Raw genomic sequence first — 19,717 nt, forward strand, 5'->3', positions numbered from 1 at the left:
CCCCCCATATCCCACCCCCAATGCCCATTTCCTCCCCAGATCCCCCCAAATCCTCCCCAAAAATTCCCAGATACCCCCAATGCCCCTATAACCCCCATAATCCCCCACCCCCCATATCCCTCCGCATATCGTCCCCAATGCCAATTTCCCCCCGTGACCCCCCCAAAATCCCCATAACCTCCCCAAAATGCCCATACCCCCATACGTCTCCATATCCATCCCCAAACCCCCTCTACCCCCGCCAACCCCCCCCAAATCCCCCCTATATCCCCCCAAATCTCCCCCAAATCCTCATATGCCCCCCATACGGCCCCCATATCCCTCCCCAAAATCCCGATTATCTCCCCCAAATGCTCTCCAGACCCCCAAATCCCCCCATACACCCCCCAAACCCCCCATACTCCCCCCATACGTCCTCCAAATCCCCGCAAACCCCCCAAATCCACCCTATACCCCCCCCCCCAATAAAACCATATCCCCCCCAGATCCCCCCATACCCCGCCATATCTGCCCCCACACCCCTCTTCAGCCCCCACATATTCCCCCCAAATCCCCATACCCCTCCCCAAATCCCCAATGCCCCCAATGCCCCTCCTCGTAACCCCCCCATACACCCCCATATTCCCCCCCCAAACCCTCATTTCCCCCTTGGAGCCCCCCTTTACACCCCCATACCCCCCCAGAATCCCCCAAAACGCCCCATACCACCCCCTAAAATCCCCGAATGCCCATTTTCCCCCTGTAACCCCCCATACCCCCCCCCCAAATCCCCCCTATACACCCCCAACCTCCCATATCCCCCCCATCCCCCCCAAAAATCCCCCACATGCCCCCATATCCCCCCCAATGCCAATTTGCCCCATGTAAGCCCCCCAAAATCCCCATATCCTCCTCCCAAATCCCCATACCTCCCCCAAACCCCTCATATCCCCCCCAAATCCCCCAATATCCCCCACCAAACCCCCAAAATCCCCCCAGTGCCCCCCCCCAAATCGTATCCAGTTTCCCCCTTCATATTCCCCCCCAAATCCCCATAACCACTCTGTTTCCCCCCAAAGCCCCCCCCCCATATCCTCCCCCAGCCCGCCCACATTGCCCCCTCAAACCCCCATACTCCCCCCTGTCCCCCCCAAATCCCCCCAAACCTCCTATATCCCCCCAAAATCTTCCCAGACCCCCCATATCCCCTAAATCCCCCCAAATCGCCCCCATATTCCCCCCATACTCCCCCATATCTGCCCCCCATACTCCCCCATATATGCCCCCAAATCCCCCATTTCCCCCATAACCCACCCAAAATGCCCATATGCCCCCAATGCCCATTTCCCCCCGTAACCCCCCATATCCCCCCCATAATGCCCCATATCTGCCCCCAAATTCCCATTTCCCCCCACATCCCCCCCAAATCCTCCTATATCCCACCCATATCCACCACATACCCCCCCCCCAAAATCCCCATATCCTCCCCCAAAATCCCCATACCCCCGATACGGTCCCTTATCTGCCCCCAAACCCCTCATACCCCTCCCAAATCCCATATCCCTCCCCAAAATCCCCCTTTCCTTCCCACATCCCTCCATATCTCCCCCCAATATCCCCCCCAAATCCCCATATCCTCCCCCAAAATCCCCATGACCCCTCATACGGCCCCTTATCTGCCCCCAAACCGTCATACCCCCCCCCCAAATCCCCATATCCCTCCCCAAAATCCCCCTATACCCCCTGAAATCCCCCGTATAGCCCCCACATCCCCGCACCAAACCCCATACCCCCACATCCCCCCCAAATCCCCATATGCCCCCCATACGGCCCCCATATCCCTCCCCAAAATCCCAATTTCCCCCCATCCCCCACAAAATCCCCATATCATCCCCCAAACCCCATATCCCCCCCCATAACCCTCCAACCCCCCCATATCTCCCCCCAAATCCCAGTATCCCTCCCAATGCCCATTTCCTCCCCATATCCTCCGCCAAAATCCCCATACCCCCCCATAATGCCCCATATCTGCCCCCAAGTCCCCATTACCCCCGCACAGCCCCCCATATTTCCCCCTGAACCCCCCATTTTCCCCCCCCAAATCCCCATATCTTCCCCCCAAAACCCCCATTACCCCCATGCTCCCCATATCCCCCCCATACGGCCCCATATCTGCCCCCAAACCCCTCATACCCCCCCCAAATTCCCCCATTTCCCCCATAACCCACCCAAAATGCCCATATGCCCCCCCAATGCCCATTTGCCCCCGTAGCCCCTCATATCCCCCCCATATCTGCCCCCAAACCCCCATATCCCCCCAAAATTGCTCAAAACCCCCAAATCCCATTTCCCCCTACATCCCCCCCCAAAATCCCCCCAAAATCGCCGTATGCTCCCCCATGCCCATTCCCGCACCATAACAACCCCATATCCCCCCAGAATCCCCCAAACCCCCCATACCCCCACAAATCCTCATATCCCCCCCCGATGCCAATTTCATCCCCATACCCCCCCATATAGCCCCATATCTGCTCCCAAATCCCCATATCCCTCCCCAAAATCCCCAAATCTCCCCAAACCCCCCCCCAAAATCCCGATATCCTCCCCCAAAATCCCCATACCCCCAAATATCCCTCCCCAAATCTGCATATCTCCCCCAAATCCCCATATGCCCCCCAATGCCCATTTCCCCCCCGTAACCGCCCCCCCCATATCTCCCCCCAGAATCGCCCAAAACCCCCATATTCCCCCCACATCCACCCCCAAACCCGCATATCCCCCCAGCCCCCATACCCCCCCATATCCCCTCCCAAATCCCCACATCCCCCCACAAACCCCCATACTTCCCCCAAATCCCCCCACGCCTCCCCATATCTCCCCCCAAAAATACCCATATCCCCCTCAAATCCCCCATACCCCTCAAATCCCCAACCCCCCCCCCATATCCCACCCCCAATGCCCATTTCCTCCCCAGATCCCCCCAAATCCTCCCCAAAAATTCCCAGATACCCCCAATGCCCCTATAACCCCATAATCCCCCACCCCCCATATCCCTCCCCATATCCCCCCCGATGCCAATTTCCCCCCGTGATCCCCCAAAAATCCCCATAACCTCCCCCAAAATGCCCATACCCCCCATACGTCTCCATATCCATCCCCAAACCCCCTCTACTCCCGCCAACCCCCCCAAATCCCCCCTATATCCCCCCCAAATCTCCCCCAAATCCTCATATGCCCCCCATACGGCCCCCATATCCCTCCCCAAAATCCCGATTATCCCCCCCATATGCTCTCCAGACCCCCAAATCCCCCCATACACCCCCCCCAAACCCCCCATACTCCCCCCATACGTCCCTCCAAATCCCCGCAAACTCCCCAAATCCACCCTATACCCCCCAATAAAACCATATCCCCCCCAGATCCCCCCATACCCCGCCATATCTGCCCCCACACCCCTCTTCACCCCCCCCATATTCCCCCCAAATCCCCATACCCCTCCCCAAATCCCCAATGCCCATTTTCCCCCTGTAACCCCCCATACCCCCCAAATCCCCCCTATACACCCCCAACCTCCCATATCCCCCCCCCCTGTATCCCCACCAAGGCCCCCTATCCCCCCAAAAATCCCCCACATGCCCCCATATCCCCCCCAATGCCAATTTGCCCCATGTAAGCCCCCCAGAATCCCCATATCCTTCCCCCAAATCTCCATCCCCCCATATGGCCCCGTATCCCTCCCCAGATCCCCATTTCCCCCCCATATCCTCCCCCTAAATCCCCATATCTTCCCCCCAAAACCTCCATTACCCCCCCATAACCCACCCAAAATGCCCATATGCCCCCCCAATGCCCATTTCCCCCCGTAACCCCCCCCCATATCCCCCCCATAATGCCCCATGTCTGTCCCCAAATCCCCATTTCCCCGCACATCCCCCTCATATTTCCCCCTGAACCCCCCATTTTCTCCCCCAAATCCCCATATCTTCCCCCCAAAACCCCATAACCACTCTGTTTCCCCCCAACCCCCCCATATCCTCCCCAGCCCCCCCACATTGCCCCCTCAAACCCCCATACTCCCCCTGTCCCCCCCAAATCCCCCCCCCCAAACCTCCTATATCCCACAAAAATCTTCCCCAGACCCCCCATATCCCCCCCCTAAATCCCCCCCCCAAATCGCCCCCATATTCCCCCTGAACCCCCATATCTGCCCCCCATACTCCCCCATATCTGCCCCCAAACCCCTCATACCCCCCTATAACCCACCCAATATGCCCATACCCCCCCCAATGCCCATTTCCCCCCGTAACCCCCCATATCCCCCCCCATAATGCCCCATATCTGCCCCCAAATCCCCATTTCCCCCCACATCCCCCCCCAAATCCTCCTATATCCCACCCATATCCACCACATACCCCCCCAAACCCCCACATCCCTCCATATCTCCCCCCAATATCCCCCCAAATCCCCATATCCTCCCCCAAAATCCACAGGACGCACCATACGGCCCCATATCTGCCCCCAAACCCCTCTTCCCCCCCCCCAAATCCCCCCCCCAAATCCCCCCAAAATTTCCCAAAACCCCCACAACCCTCTCAAACCCATTTCCCCCTACATCCCCCTCCAAAATTCCCCCCGTACCCCCCCAAATCCCCATATCCACCCCCCGATGCCAATTCCCCCCGTAACCCCCCCCCAAAATCCCCATATCCTCCCCCAAAATCCTCATACCCCCCATACAGTCCCATAGTTCCCCCAAAGCCCCCCCAAATTACCCCCAACCCTCCCCATATCCTCCCCAGCCCCCCACAGTCTGCCCTCAAACCCCCATACTCCCCCTTATGTCCCCCCAAATCCCCACAAACCTCCTATATCCCCCCAAAATCTTCCCAAATCCCCCCGTATCTGCCCCACATACGGCCCCATATCTGCCCCCAAACCCCTCATACCCCCCATTTCCCCCCATAACCCACCCAAAGTACCCATATGCCCCCCAATGCCCATTTCCCCCGGAACCCCCCATATCCCCCCCATAATGCCCCATATCTGCCCCCAAATTCCCATTTCCCCCCCACATCCCCCCCCCAAATCCTCCTATATGCCACCCATATCCACCACATACCCCCCCCAAAATCCCCATATCCTCCCCCAAAATCCCCATACCCCCGATACGGTCCCTTATCTGCCCCCAAACCCCTCATACCCCCTCCCAAATCCCATATCCCTCCCCAAAATCCCCCTTTCCTTCCCACATCCCTCCATATCTCCCCCCAATATCCCCCCCAAATCCCCATATCCTCCCCCAAAATCCCCATGACCCCTCATACGGCCCCTTATCTGCCCCCAAACCGTCATACCCCCCAAATCCCCATATCCCTCCCCAAAATCCCCCTATACCCCCCTGAAATCCCCCGTATAGCCCCCACATCCCCGCACCAAACCCCATACCCCCACATCCCCCCCAAATCCCCATATGCCCCCCATACGGCCCCCATATCCCTCCCCAAAATCCCAATTTCCCCCCATCCCCCACAAAATCCCCATATCATCCCCCAAACCCCATATCCCCCCCCATAACCCTCCAACCCCCCCATATCTCCCCCCAAATCCCAGTATCCCTCCCAATGCCCATTTCCTCCCCATATCCTCCGCCAAAATCCCCATACCCCCCCATAATGCCCCATATCTGCCCCCAAGTCCCCATTTCCCCCGCACAGCCCCCCCATATTTCCCCCTGAACCCCCCATTTTCCCCCCCCAAATCCCCATATCTTCCCCCCAAAACCCCCATTACCCCCATGCTCCCCATATCCCCCATACGGCCCCATATCTGCCCCCAAACCCCTCATACCCCCCCAAATTCCCCCATTTCCCCCATAACCCACCCAAAATGCCCATATGCCCCCCAATGCCCATTTGCCCCCCGTAGCCCCTCATATCCCCCCCATATCTGCCCCCAAACCCCCATATCCCCCCAAAATTGCTCAAAACCCCCAAATCCCATTTCCCCCTACATCCCCCCCAAAATGCCCCCAAAATCGCCGTATGCTCCCCCCATGCCCATTCCCGCACCATAACAACCCCATATGCCCCCCCAGAATCCCCCAAACCCCTCATACCCTCCCAAATCCTCATATCCCCCCCGATGCCAATTTCTCCCCCATAACCCCCCCAAAATCCCCATACCCCCCCATATAGCCCCATATCTGCTCCCAAACCCCCCCAAAATCCCGATATCCTCCCCCAAAATCCCCATACCCCCAAATATCCCTCCCCAAATCTGCATATCTCCCCCAAATCCCCATATGCCCCCCAATGCCCATTTCCCCCCGTAACCGCCCCATATCTCCCCCCAGAATCGTCCAAAACCCCCATATTCCCCCCACATCCACCCCCAAACCCGCATATCCCCCCCAGCCCCGATACCCCCCATATCCCCTCCCAAATCCCCACATCCCCCCACAAACCCCCCATACTTCCCCCAAATCCCCCCCATGCCTCCCCATATCTCCCCCCAAAAAAACCCATATCCCCCTCAAATCCCCCCATATCCCCCCAGCCCTCATACTCCCCCCATATCCCCTCAAATCCCCCCATAGCCCCCAGTATCCTCCCTCGAATCCCCAACCCCCCCATATCCCACCCCCAATGCCCATTTCCTCCCCAGATCCCCCCAAATCCTCCCCAAAAATTCCCAGATACCCCCAATGCCCCTATAACCCCCCATAATCCCCCACCCCCATATCCCTCCGCATATCGTCCCCAATGCCAATTTCCCCCGTGACCCCCCCAAAATCCCCATAACCTCCCCCAAAATGCCCATACCCCCCATACGTCTCCATATCCATCCCCAAACCCCCTCTACTCCCGCCAACCCCCCCAAATCCCCCCTATATCCCCCCAAATCTCCCCCAAATCCTCATATGCCCCCCATACGGCCCCCATATCCCTCCCCAAAATCCCGATTATCTCCCCCAAATGCTCTCCAGACCCCCAAATCCCCCCATACACCCCCCCCCCAAACCCCCCATACTCCCCCCATACGTCCTCCAAATCCCCGCAAACCCCCCAAATCCACCCTATACCCCCCTCAAAAAAACCATATCTCCCCCAGATCCCCCCATACCCCGCCATATCTGCCCCCACACCCCTCTTCACCCCCCCCCCCATATTCCCCCCAAATCCCCATACCCCTCCCCAAATCCCCAGTGCCCATTTTCTCCTCGTAACCCCCCCATACACCCCCATATTCCCCCCCCAAAACCCTCATTTCCCCCCTGGAGCCCCCCCCTATACGCCCCCATATCCCACCCCAGAATCCCCCAAAACCCCCATAGCACCCCCTAAAATCCCCGAATGCCCATTCCCCCCTGTAACTCCCCATACCCCCCCCCAAATCCCCCCTATACACCCCCAACCTCCCATATCCCCCCCCATCCCCCCCAAAAATCCCCCACATGCCCCCATATCCCCCCCCAATGCCAATTTGCCCCATGTAAGCCCCCCAAAAATCCCCATATCCTCCTCCCAAATCCCCATACCCCCCCCAAACCCCTCATATCCCCCCCAAATCCCCCAATATCCCCCACCAAACCCCCTATATCCCCTCAGTGCCCCCCAAATCGTATCCAGTTTCCCTCATATTCCCCCCAAATCCCCATAACCACTCTGTTTCCCCCCCAACCCCCCCATATCCTCCCCAGCCCCCCCACATTGCCCCCTCAAACCCCCATACTCCCCCCTGTCCCCCCCAAATCCCCCCAAACCTCCTATATCCCCCCCCAAAATCTTCCCATACCCCCCATATCCCCCCTAAATCCCCCAAATCGCCCCATGTTCCCCTGAACCCCCCATATCTGCCCCCCATACTCCCCCATATCTGCCCCCAAATCCCCCCATTTCCCCCCCATAACCCACCCAAAATGCCCATATGCCCCCCCAATGCCCATTTCCCCCCCGTAACCCCCCATATCCCCCCCCGTATCTGCCCCCAAATCCCCACATCCCTCCATATCTCCCCCCAGTATCCCCCCCCAAATCCCCATATCCTCCCCCAAAATCCCCATGACCCCCCATACGGCCCCATATCTGCCCCCAAACCCCTCTTCCCTTTCTAAATCCCCCCCCCAAAATTGCCCAAACCCCCATATCCCCCCCAAATCCCATTTCCCCCTACATTCCCCCCAAATCTCTACATCCCTCCCAAAATCTCCATATGCCCCAAATCCCCATATGCCCCCCCAATGCCCATTTCCCCCCCGTAACCCCCCATATCCCCCCCATAATGCCCCATATCTGCCCCCAAATCCCCATTTCCCCCCCACACCCCCCCCAAATCCTCCTATATCCCACCCATATCCACCACATCCCTTCATATCCCCCCCAAATCCCCCCCAAAATTGCCCAAAACCCCCATAACCCTCTCAAACCCATTCCCCCTACATCCCCCCCCAAAATTCCCCCATACCCCCTCAAATCCCCATATCCACCCTCCGATGCCAATTTCCCCCCCGTAACCCACCCAAAAACCCCATATCCTCCCCCAAAATCCTCACACCCCCCCATACAGCCCCATACTTCCCCCAAAGACCCCCCAAATTACCCCAACCCCCCCATATCCTCCCCAGCCCCCCCACAGTACGCCCTCAAACCCCCATACTCCCCCTTATGTCCCCCCCAAATCCCCGCAAACCTCCTATATCCCCCCAAAATCTTCCCAAATCCCCCGAAATCCCCCCCCATATCTGCCCCCCATACGGCCCCATATCTACCCCCATGCTCCCCATATCCCCCCCATAGGGCCCCATATCTCCCCCCCATACTCCCCATATCCCCCCCATACGGCCCCATATCTGCCCCCAAACCCCTCATACCCCCCCCCAAATTCCCCCATTTCCCCCCCATAACCCACCCAAAATGCCCATATGCCCCCCCAATGCCCATTTCCCCCCCGTAACCCCCCATATCCCCCCCCATAATGCCCCATATCTGCCCCCAAATCCCCATTTCCCCCCCACCCCCCCCCCAAATCCTCCTATATCCCACCTATATTCCCCCCAAACCCCCACATCCCTCCATATCTCCTCCCAATATCCCCCCCAAATCCCCATATCCTCCCCCAAAATCCCCATACCCCCCATATGGCCCCTTATCTGCCCCCAAACCGTCATACCCCCCCCAAATCCCCATATCCCTCCCCAAAATCCCCCTTTCCTCCCTGTAACTGCCCCATATCTCCCCCCCAGAATCGCCCAAGACCCCCAAATCCTCCCCCAAAACCCCCAAATCCCCATATACCTCCCCCAAATTCCCCCTATACCCCCCTGAAATCCCCCGTATAGCCCCCACATCCCCGCACCAAACCCCATACCCCCACATCCCCCCCCCAAATCCCCATTTCCCCCCTATAGCTCCCCCAGACCCCCACATCCCCCTCAAATCCCCATACCCCCCACATACGGCCCCAAATCCCCCCCATATCCCCCCTGAATCCCCCCAAATCCTTCCATACTCCCCCCAGCCCCCCCTCACCCCCCCTCTCCCCCCAGATCCGCGACCTCCTGTGCCCGGGGGGCCCCCCCCTGCGCATCCTCCAGGCCCGGGGGGGCCCCCCCGAGGTGCGGGGCCTCACCCGCCTCCCCCTGGGCCCCCCCCCGGCCCCCGCCCTCCTGGCGGCCTCGCTGGGCGCCCGCCGCCGCGCCGCCCCCACCCTCCTCAACGCCTCGTCCAGCCGGGGCCACCTGGTGCTGTGGGTGCGCTGCGACCCCCCCCGGGACCCCCCCGGCACCCGGGGGTGCCCCCCCCCCCACCTTGACCTTGGCCGACCTGGCGGGGCTGGAAGACCCCCGGTGCAGCGGGGCTGGGGGGGTTCGCCTGCGCGAGGGGGGGGGCCACCAACGCCTCGCTGGGGGTGCTGCGGAGGGTGCTGGGGGCGCTGCGGCGGGGGGGGCGCCCCCCCCTCCGCGAGAGCCGCCTCACCCGCCTGCTGGGGGGGGCGCCGCGCCCCCCCGGCCCCCCCCTCCTGCTCCTCCTCCTCGCCCTCTGCCCCCGCCCCCCCGGGCGCCCCCAGGCCCGCCGAGCCCTCAGCTTCGCCCGGGGGGTGCGCCGGGTGCCCCCCCCCCCCCGTGGGGGATGAGGGGGGGGGGTGAGTTATTTGGGGGGGGGGGGGTTGGGGTTATGGGGGTGTTGGTGTTGGGGGTGGTGTCATGGGGATGGGGGCGTCCGGGGGGGGGGGGGTTGGGAGCTATGGGGGAGGGATGAGGGGGCATCAAGGGGGTGGGGGGGGTTATGGGAGGGTTGGGGGAGCTATGGGGAGGGGTGGGGGGTTATGGGGGGGTTGGGGGGCTCTGGGGAGGGGTGGGGGACACTGGGGGGGTTTGGGGGGGGACTCTGGGGAGGGGTGGGGGCCACTGGGGGGGTTGGGGGCCTGTAGGGAGGGGTGGGGGGCACTGGGGGGCTGGGGGACATGGGGAGGGTATCAAGGGGGTGGGAGGGCACTGGGGGGGTCTGGAGGGGTGTGGGGGGGCTCTGGGGAGGGGTGGAGGGAGCTGGGGGGGCTATGGGGGAGTTTGGGGGGGCTATGGGAAGGTATTGGGGAGGTTTGGGGGGGCTATGGGGACGGGTGGGGAAAGCTTGGGGGGGCTCTGGGAGGGACGGGGGGAGCTGGGGGATTTTGGGGAGCTTTGGGGAGGGGTGGGGGGCACTGGGGGGTTTGTGGGGTTATGGGGAGGGATGGGGGGGCACTGGGGACGTGGGGGAGGGGTGAGGGGGACACACGAGGAGGAAGGGGGGAGCATGGGACATGGGGGGGCACTGGGGGGGGATGTGGGACGGGGGGGGATGCAGGGGGGCTATTTGGCACCCCCTGACCCCCCCCCCTCCCCCCCCAGATGCCACCGTTGCCAGCGACGCCCCGGAGCCCAGGTAGGGATTTGGGGACATTGGGGGGGGGGGGCGGTGGACAAGGGGGTGGCACGGGCCCCCTGTGACCCCCTCTTCCCTGTCCCCCCCCCCCCCCCACAGGTCCCCCACGCCCCCCCCGGAGGACCGGGCCCTGCAGCGCTGGCTGGAGGACGCTGAGAACACGCTGCAGGTGACACGGGGAGGGGACAGGGGGACACGGGGCAGGGGGTGACACCACCAGCACCCCACCGGGGGGGGGGCACCCATGGGTGCTCACCCCCCTCCCCCCCACAGAGGCTGAAGAAGCGGCGCCCACCCCCCTCCCCTCCTCCTCCGCCTCCTCCTCCTCTGGGTACGGTGGTCCCCCAAAGTGTCCCCCCCCCCCCCCAAAGTGTCCCCCCCCCCGTCCCCAAATGTCCCCCCCCCCCCTTGACGCTTTGTCCCACAGGCGCCCCCTCCCCGGCCTCCCTGGTGGTGCTGCGGCGGCGGCAGAAGGTGGGTCCCTGGGTGGGGGGGTGTGACACACGGGGGGGGGGTCCATTTGTGCCCCCCCCCCCGCTCAGTGTCCCCTGCTGTCCCCAGGGCTGTCCCCAGTGGGAGGCGGTGGCCGCCCCCCGGCTGGAGGCGGGGGTCCGGGCCCACGTCCTGCGGGCGCTCAACGGGGGGGACCCGGCGCAGCTGCGGGGGCTGGGGCCCCGCCGGGGGGGGCGCGTCCACGCCTGGCGCCAGGAGCACGGCCCCTTCCGCACGGTCAGTGCCTGTCACCTCCCCGCTGTCACCCCCCTCCCCGCTGTCACCCCCCGTGTCTTCTTGTCACCTCCCCGGGTCACCTTGTGTCACCCTCGGTGTGTCACCTGTTGTCACCCTGTGCCACCCCCGGGTGTCCCCTGGTGTGCCCCGTGTCGCGGTGTCACCTCACAGGGTCCCCACGCGTGTCCCACACCACCCCCGGATGTCCTGTGTCACCCTGTGCCACTCCCAGGTGTCCCCTGCCATGTCCCACGGCACTGTGTCACCTCCCAGTGTCCCCATGCGTGTCCCATGTCACCCTGTGCCACCCCTGGGTGTCCCCTGGTATGCCCCATGTCACCCTGTGCCACCCCCGGGTGTCCCCTGGCATGCCCCGCGTCACCCCGCGCCAACCCACCGGGGCACCCAGTGTCCCTGCCACCCCCCCGCCCCGTGCTGTCCCCAGGGCCACCCCCGGGTGCCCCTGTCCCCACGGGTGCCCCTGTCCCCGCAGGTGGAGGACCTGGCGGCGGTGCCCGGCTTCTCGGCGGCGCAGGTGGCCACGCTGCTGCAGGTGAGCGGGGACGCGGGGCTGGGGGACAGCGGCCACGCAGGGGCCACGCGGGCGTGGCGGGGGCGCCACGGCGGTGACGCGGTGCCCCTCTCCGCAGGCCAATGTCCCCGCTGCCCTGGGGACAGCCCCGTCGTTGTCCCCCGGACCCCAATAAACAGCCGCGAACGCCGACCCCGCCTGGCTGCGTGCGCGTGGGGGCGGGGACAAGGGGAGGGGCTCCTGGAGGTGAGACGAGGCGATTGGCCGGGTGGGGGGGGTGGGGCTTCCTGTGCCCTCCTTCTCAAGGTGACCTCGTGCCACCCAGGTGGCCCCAAGTTCAGTAGGTGGCCCTCAGCCACCAAGGTGTCCCCAAGCCGAGGAGGTGACCCCGAGCAACCAAGGTGTCCTTGTGCCACCAAGATGTCCCCAAGCTGAGGAGGTGACCCCTGAGCTGCCAAGGAGGTGGCCCCAAGCAAAGGAGGTCACCTCCAAGCCACCAAGGTGTTCCCAAGCCACTAAGATGACCCCTGAGACAAGGAGGTGACCCCAAGCCACCAAGGTGTCCCCAAGCCAAGGAGGTGGCCACCAAGGTTACCCCTGAGACAAGGAGGTGACCCAAGGTTCCAAGATGACCCCAAGCCACCAAGGTGTCCCCAAGCCAAGGAGGTGACCCCAAGGTTCCAAGGTGATACAAAGGAGGTGATCCCAGGGCACCAAGGTGTCCCCAAACCAAGGAGGTCACCCTGAGCAACCAAGATGTCCCCAAGCCAAGGAGGTGACCCCAAGCACCAAGATGACCCCTGAGACAAGGAGGTGACCCCAAGCCACCAAGGTGTCCCCAAGCCAAGGAGGTGACCCCAAGCCACCAAGGTGGCCACCAAGGTTACCCCTGAGACAAGGAGGTGACCCCAAGCCACTAAGGTGTCCCCAAGCCAAGGAGGTGACCCCCAAGGTTCCCTGGTGATACAAAGGAGGTGATCCCAGGGCACCAAGGTGTCCCCAAACCAAGGAGGTCACCCTGAGCAACCAAGATGTCCCCAAGCCAAGGAGGTGACCCCAAGCACCAAGATGACCCCTGAGACAAGGAGGTGACCCCAAGCCACCAAGGTGTCCCCAAGCCAAGGAGGTGGCCACCAAGGTTACCCCTGAGACAAGGAGGTGACCCCAAGCCACCAAGGTGTCCCCAAGCCGAGGGGGTGACCCCAAGGTTCCAAGGTAACACAAAGGAGATGACCCCTGAGCCACCAAGGTGACCCCAAGCCAAGGAGGTGACCCCGAGCCACCAAGGTGTCCCCAGGCTGAGGAGGTGACCCCAAGGTTCCAAGGTGATACAAAGGAGGTGATCCCAAGCCATCAAGGTGACCCCTCAGCCTTCAAGGGTCCCCAAACAAAGGTGATCCTGAGTCACCAAAACCCAAAGCCAAGGAGGTGACCCCAAGCCACCAAGGTGTCCTCAAGCAAAGGAGGTGACCCCAAGCTTCCAAAGTAACACAAAGGAGTTGACCCCAAGCCACCAAGGTGTCCCCAAGTCAAGGCGGTAACCCCCAAGCCACCAAGATGACCCCAGCCAAGGAGGTGACCCCCAGGCCACCCAGATGATGGTGAGCCACCAAGGTGTCCCCAAGCCATCAAGTTGGGCCCAACCACAAGATACTGAGATAGCCCCAAGCCACCGTGACCACACGATGCTGAGATGAACCCAGGCCCCCAAGGTGACCACAAGATATCAAGGTGACCCCAAGTCACCAGGGTGGCCTCCAGATATTAAGGTGACCCAAAGTCACCTAGATGACTCTGAGCCACCAAGGTGACTACAAGAGGTGAAGGTGAGCATGAGCCACCAAGGTGACCCTCAAACTACTGAGGTGACCACGTGCCACCAAAGTGACCACAAGGTAATGAGAGAGCTCCAAGCCACCAAGGTGATCCTGAGCCACCGAGGTGACCCTCAAACTACCAAGGTGACCACGTGCCACCAAGTGACCGCAAGCCACCAAGATGACCAGAGCCATGGGACAGGTCCTTCGTGGCGCCTCAGCACAACCTCCACCCCACACCGCAGAGGACTCCCCGCACCCAGAGGACCTCCTCTCCATCCTACGCTCACCTTGGTGCCCGCAGGCCGCTTCCTCCTGCAAGAGGACCCTTGAGGGACCAAGACTTGGGCATTGGAGCTCCTCCACCTTGCGTTTGTGGTGGGGCTCCACCTCTCCCAGCACTCCCCCTGTGGTTCAAGAGCCTCCGTTCCTCGACTTGCCATCGGGATCTCGTGCAGAAGACTTCACCCATCGGGACCTCGTCGTGCAGAAGACCTTGCCCTCCTTGGGAGGTCACGGTGATGGTGGGACTCGATCTCCAAATCCTCCACCCGATTTTAGGATGCTGCGGTTCAGGATCTTGGCACCGGAGGACTCCCGGACCTGCAGAATGCCCAAAGGAGCATCGCTCGTTTTTGGGATGTAGAGCGTAAATTCTTTCCTCTGCACTTCCACACAGCCTCTGCTTGTTTTTTTTATTTCCTTTTCCCCCTTTCCCTTTTTAAAAATTATATAATTAATAATAATTTTCCCTTAATAATTATGTATTCCTTTCACTAAATTATCCTTATGTGTACCCGTGAGCTGTTTCTTTCCTTTTCTTCTTCCCCTCCTCTTCTGAGGAGGGGCAGTGAGAGCGGTTGTGGCAGAGTTCAGCTGCCTGGCAAGGAAAAACCACCCCAAAATCTGCTGTGACTCTGGGGCAGGACGCGAGGGCGCGGTGCCCTGCGGCGACATCTCTGAGCGTCTCTCTCGAGCCGTGAAGTATCTCCCAAGGGGACCGAAGCATCTCTCCGTGGAGAATTGCATCTCCCCAGGACATAAAAGCACTTGCCTGGAGCAACCACATTTCAGCTCTTTCTCCCCAGGGAGCCTAAGGTTCTTTTTGGAGGACACGTGCACCTCCCCACGGCCCTCAAGCACGTGATTGGAGCACTGAAAGCTTCCTCTGCGAACCCATCGCCTCCTGAGGCGCTAAGACATCGCCCAGTGGCATACGAGCGTTACTTTGAAGAACCCAGCCCCTAAATAGAAAACCCAATCAACTCCTCGGAAGACCCAAGCACCTCTCTGGGCAACAAAGGCACCCAAAGTTCTCCCGCGAGTCGCCCCAGCATCTCTCTGCAGCGCAGAAGCACCTCCCTGGAGCACCCAAGCCTCTCACCGGAGAACCCAAGAACGTCCCCACCGCACTCCTACAGCTGAGCGGAGAACCCGAGCGCCTCCCTGGGGCTCCAGAACACCTCCTGGGGCGGTTCTGGGCACCGCAGTACGAAAAGGACGTGAGACTGTTGGAGAGTGTCCAGAGGAGGGCGACGAAGATGGTGAAGGGCCTAGAGGGGAAGACGTATGAGGAGCGGCTGAGGTCACTTGGCCTTTTCAGCCTGGAGAAGAGGAGGCTGAGGGGAGACCTCATCGCAGCCTACAGCTTCCTCACACGGGGGAGCGAAGGGGAAGGCACCGATCTGTTCTCTTCAGAGATAGGACCCGAGGGAACGGTGTCAAGCTGCGGCAGGGGAGGTTCAGGCTGGACATCAGGAAGAGGTTCTTCACCGAGAGGGCGGTCGCCCGCTGGAACAGGCTCCCCAGGGAAGGAGTCACTGCACCAAGCCTGCCAGAGTTTAAGAAGCGTTTGGACTGTGCACTTAGTCACATGGTCTGAATTTTGGGGTAGACCTGTGCGGTGCCAGGAGCTGGACTCGGTGATCCTTATGGGTCCCTTCCAAGTGGGGATGTTCTATGATTTTATGATTCTAAGATCCTGAACTCCGCCATCTCACTGTCACTGCAGCCAAGACTGAAGGGCCTCATTATCGTGCAGTTCCTCCAAAATTGTCATGCAGTCCCACAGCTCGGCACCGCTGGGCCCGGTTTTGTCCCTGTCCCCCTTCAGATCCAGTTTAAAGCCCTGTCCATCAGCCCTGCTGACTCCTGGGCAAAGATCCCTCAAAGAAAGGTGCTCCCCATCAGGAGTCAGTAGGCTCAGTGTCACGTAGACCTCCCCACCATCAAGAAACCCAAAACTCTGTCAGTGGCACCAGCCTCGGTGCCACGTATTGATCTGCCCGTTCCTTTCAATATTGATCCCCGCCACTGGAAGGAAGGAGGAAACCACCACCCATGCACCTGATCCTATTCACCTCAAGTCCTCTGCTGTGCCTCGTCTCCCTCTTTCAGGATCCTCATTTCTACCTTCTCCCCCATGGCTTTTAAATTCCTGAGCAGCTCATCTTTGTAAGTACGGAGCCTCGCAGGGCTGAGGTGGTCAGGTGTACGGATTGATAAGGAAAGAGACAGAATGTGGGAGTGTTGATTGGGTTAAAAATAAGAAACGATTGGGTTAAAAAGAAAAGATTGGGTTAAAAAATAAAAGTTTGGGTTAAGAAGAAAAGATTGGGCTAAAAATAAGAAAGGAAAGGGGAACAATCAGCAAAACTGAGGCACAGAGCTGGCAAAACGAACATGGAGACAACGGCAAGGAGCAGAGCTCCCGGTCACATTGGTTGGTGGGTTATCAAAGTACCGGCGCTGCTCCCAGGAAGATCAACCTGGACTTAGCAGCTGGTAAGACTGTAAAGGCGGGTTGAAGAAACTCTCTGAGACTCAATTTGGAGTAGAAAGCAGAAATGTCATTAATTGTGGGGCCGGGCCCACAGGGGATTGCTCCACCTGGTGTGCGCGCCGAGTTGTTCAAGCTACAGAGGTTATATGCAGTCAGAGCATACATATCCATTAGATTTCCAAAAAATAATTAACACATTGGTACTGTTACTTCCTGGAACTCCTTAGAATATGTAAACGTCCCCGTTTATTTCTACTGGTGGTCTTTCGGGGTCTTCTGGTGGTCGGCGGTAGGCATCCTCACCGTGTTTGCTGGTGGAACCCAGTTCTTGCGCGTGCTCAGGTCTCGTTCTTTTTATCACCGTCGTTGGTTACACACCCAAGGCCACGCGCACAGCAGGAGTTCCTCACCTGATCTTCTGACACATCCTCCAGGCCTGGGTCATCTCGCCCTCATTCTGCGATACAAGCCCGTACATTCCTACAAATAAAGCTAATTAGTGAGTAAGGCAGCATCAGGGATACAAAGGTCCTAAAGTCTCTTCTGTCTGTGGTGAGTGGCCTGTTAGAATGATGGGCGCCTCATTGATGCTGGAAGTGTGCGAACAGTTTCCTCACTGCATCCTTGAGCTCCTGGTTCCTCATGCTGTAGATGAGGGGGTTCACTGCTGGGGGCACCACCGAGTAGAGAACTGCCAGCACCAGGTCCGGGGATTGGGAGGAGTTGGAAGGGGGCTTCAGGTAGGCAAAGATGGCAGTGCTGATAAACAGGAAGACCACGGCCAGGTGAGGGAGGCACGTGGAAAAGGCTTTGTGCCGGCCCTGCTCAGAGGGCATCCTCAGCACGGCCCTGAAGATCTGCACGTAGGACAGCATGATGAAAGTGAAACAACCCCAGAATAAAGAAATACTACCCGTAAGTAACCCAACTTCCCTGAGATAGGCATCTGAGCAGGAGAGCTTGAGGATCTGGGGGATTTCACAGAAGAACTGGTCCACAACATTGCCACGGCAGAGGGGCAGGGAAAATGTATCAGCGGTGTGCAGCACAGCGTTGAAAAAACCACAGCTCCAGGCAGCTGCTGCCATCTGGGCACAAGCTCTGCTGCCCAGGAGGCTCCCGTAGTGCAGGGGCTTGCAGATGGCAACGTAGCGGTCATAGGCCATGATGGTGAGAACTGAAAATTCAGTTCCAATAAAGAAGACAAACAGAAAGACCTGTGCAACACATCCTGCATAGGAGATGGCCCTGGTGTCCCAGAGGGAATTGGCCATGGCTTTGGGGAGAGTGGTGGAGATGCAGCCCAGGTCGAGGAGGGCGAGGTTGAGGAGGAAGAAGCACATGGGGGTGTGGAGGCGGTGGTCGCAGGCTACGGCGGTGAGGATGAGGCCGTTGCCCAGGAGGGCAGCCAGGTAGATGCCCAGGAAGAGCGCGAAGTGCAGGAGCTGCAGCTCCCGCGTGTCTGCGAATGCCAGGAGGAGGAACTCGGTGATGGAGCTGCTGTTGGACATCTGATGCCTCTGCTGGTGGATGCTGCCAAAGTAGAAAAAAAAACAGACATTTGCAACAAGCTTCTCTGAGCAAAGCTCCCTTCATTCCTAAACCCTCACATTGCATTTCTTTCCAGGAGGATCTTTGTGCATCTCCTTGGTTTGTGCTGGCTGAGTGTCCTGTACAGAAGGGGCACCTCTGCCCATCGGCTCCTGGTGGGTCATGTCTACTTCACAGCACCTTCTTCCACAGAGGAAGGTGGAAGGAGAGGTGCAGCACATCTGTCTATTTACAAAGAGTTTTAGAGTTTAGTTTTAACCCTTGTGCCCAGCTGCTTGGTGCTTGCAGCATCCTCAGGTGCTGCACTCAGCGGTTACGCTGAAAAAGGAACCAGGCTGTTCTGGGAGAAGAGGGGAGCAGCTCAAGGAGCAGGTACGATCGCCGCCCTTTTAGCTGTGCAGGGTGTAATGAAGAGGCCACGACAAGGATGCTGATCCACAGGGGCTGCGCAAGGGCTCTCGGACAACACAAAGGTCCTCATCAACCCTCAGCATATAGCCTGCCCTGCAACAAGAACACAGAAATGAAGGCAGGCTCCTTCCCCCCACAGCTTCTCCCTGCAGCTCCCTGGGCAGGCTGAGTCCTCATCCACATTGCCCTGCTGCCGGGGACTCACTGTGTCCAGGCTCGTGCAGATTCCTCCCACGCCGTGAGCTCGGCCATCCCGCCGCTCTGCTCTCCTTGCCTCCCTTCTCTCCCCGTGCCAGCTGCAGGCAGTGCCCCCAGCCCTGCTGCGCTGTGCAGAGGAGCTGCTCCTGGGCAGAGCTGGCTCTCCACACTTGCCAGGAGCTCCCTCCTGCCCAGGGGTAGCACAGAACCAGCCCAAGGCCTCCCTTGCTCTGCCCCTCTGGGCTCCCTGCACATGTCCCTGGGGCTCCAGGGCTGACAGCAGGGTCCCTCTGGGGATTATGCTTTGAAGCATCTGAAGTAATCACCACTTGGCCTTCTCTAAACATCAGAGACTGATTCCAGCGGCATAGTTTGTCTTACCAGAGCGTGCTTTGTAAAGTGTACACGTTCCCTCTGGACACCCATGAAAAAAAAAAAAAAAAAGGCCAGACGGGTTGTTTGTTGCCCTTGTTCAGGTCAGTGACTAGCTGATGCAATGCAGGCATCTCCTCTCGAGCTGGAGGCCTGCAGGCTAGGCAGGATTCAGCTCCCCCCGTGCACCCCCCACACCCACAGGAGCTGAGATTCCTCCTGGTTCAGTCCAGGCATGCAAATGTGCCTGCATGGGAGCTGCTGCTCTGAGCCCCTGCTCTTTATTCCATGGGGAGACGCAAACACTCGGTGACTCCAAGATAACTGCTAGTTTTTGTGAGCTGTAATGGAAACCCTCTGAGCGTACTTACAGCCTTCCTTATTATTGACTGTGGGCCAGAGATCAGAGAATCACAGAATGGCTCGG

The 19,717-nt window shown here is 60.0% G+C and overlaps 2 protein-coding genes across 6 annotated transcripts in view; one reads left to right on the forward strand and one right to left on the reverse strand.

Moving 5' to 3' along the window:
• The window catches only part of LOC136787236 (kinesin-like protein KIFC2), an 86,412-nt gene extending 71,705 nt beyond the window's left edge, over nt 1-14,707 (forward strand). The window contains exons 5-13 of one of the 5 annotated variants that reach the window (XR_010826815.1): nt 9,524-9,727; nt 10,865-10,898; nt 10,998-11,067; nt 11,326-11,372; nt 11,460-11,627; nt 12,121-12,180; nt 12,278-12,405; nt 12,485-14,004; nt 14,101-14,707. Coding sequence is in view for 2 of the 5 variants with exons in the window: in XM_066984384.1 (XP_066840485.1) it covers nt 9,524-9,727; nt 10,865-10,898; nt 10,998-11,067; nt 11,326-11,372; nt 11,460-11,627; nt 12,121-12,180; nt 12,278-12,405; nt 12,485-12,703 (930 nt within the window). In the remaining 3 variants the exon portion in view is untranslated. Of the gene's footprint in view, nt 1-9,523; nt 9,728-10,864; nt 10,899-10,997; nt 11,068-11,171; nt 11,230-11,325; nt 11,373-11,459; nt 11,628-12,120; nt 12,181-12,277; nt 12,406-12,484 lie in introns of those variants that run through there. The other 4 variants (XR_010826816.1, XM_066984384.1, XM_066984385.1 and 1 more) reach the window with 4 other exon arrangements.
• Nucleotides 14,708-17,339: 2,632 nt separating this feature from the next.
• On the reverse strand, nt 17,340-18,269 carry LOC136787201 (olfactory receptor 14C36-like). Its single transcript, XM_066984332.1, has one exon. It carries the CDS (start codon nt 18,267-18,269, stop codon nt 17,340-17,342), a length of 930 nt encoding a protein of 309 aa, XP_066840433.1.
• Nucleotides 18,270-19,717: the final 1,448 nt, after the last annotated feature.

This window comes from Anser cygnoides, chromosome 28 (assembly GCF_040182565.1).
Source record: "Anser cygnoides isolate HZ-2024a breed goose chromosome 28, Taihu_goose_T2T_genome, whole genome shotgun sequence".
NCBI lineage: Eukaryota > Metazoa > Chordata > Aves > Anseriformes > Anatidae > Anser > Anser cygnoides.

Coding starts and splice junctions, on each gene's coding strand:
- LOC136787201 (XM_066984332.1), bottom strand. CDS start 18,269: ATGTCCAACAGCAGCTCCATCACCGAGTTCCTCCTCCTGGCATTCGCA.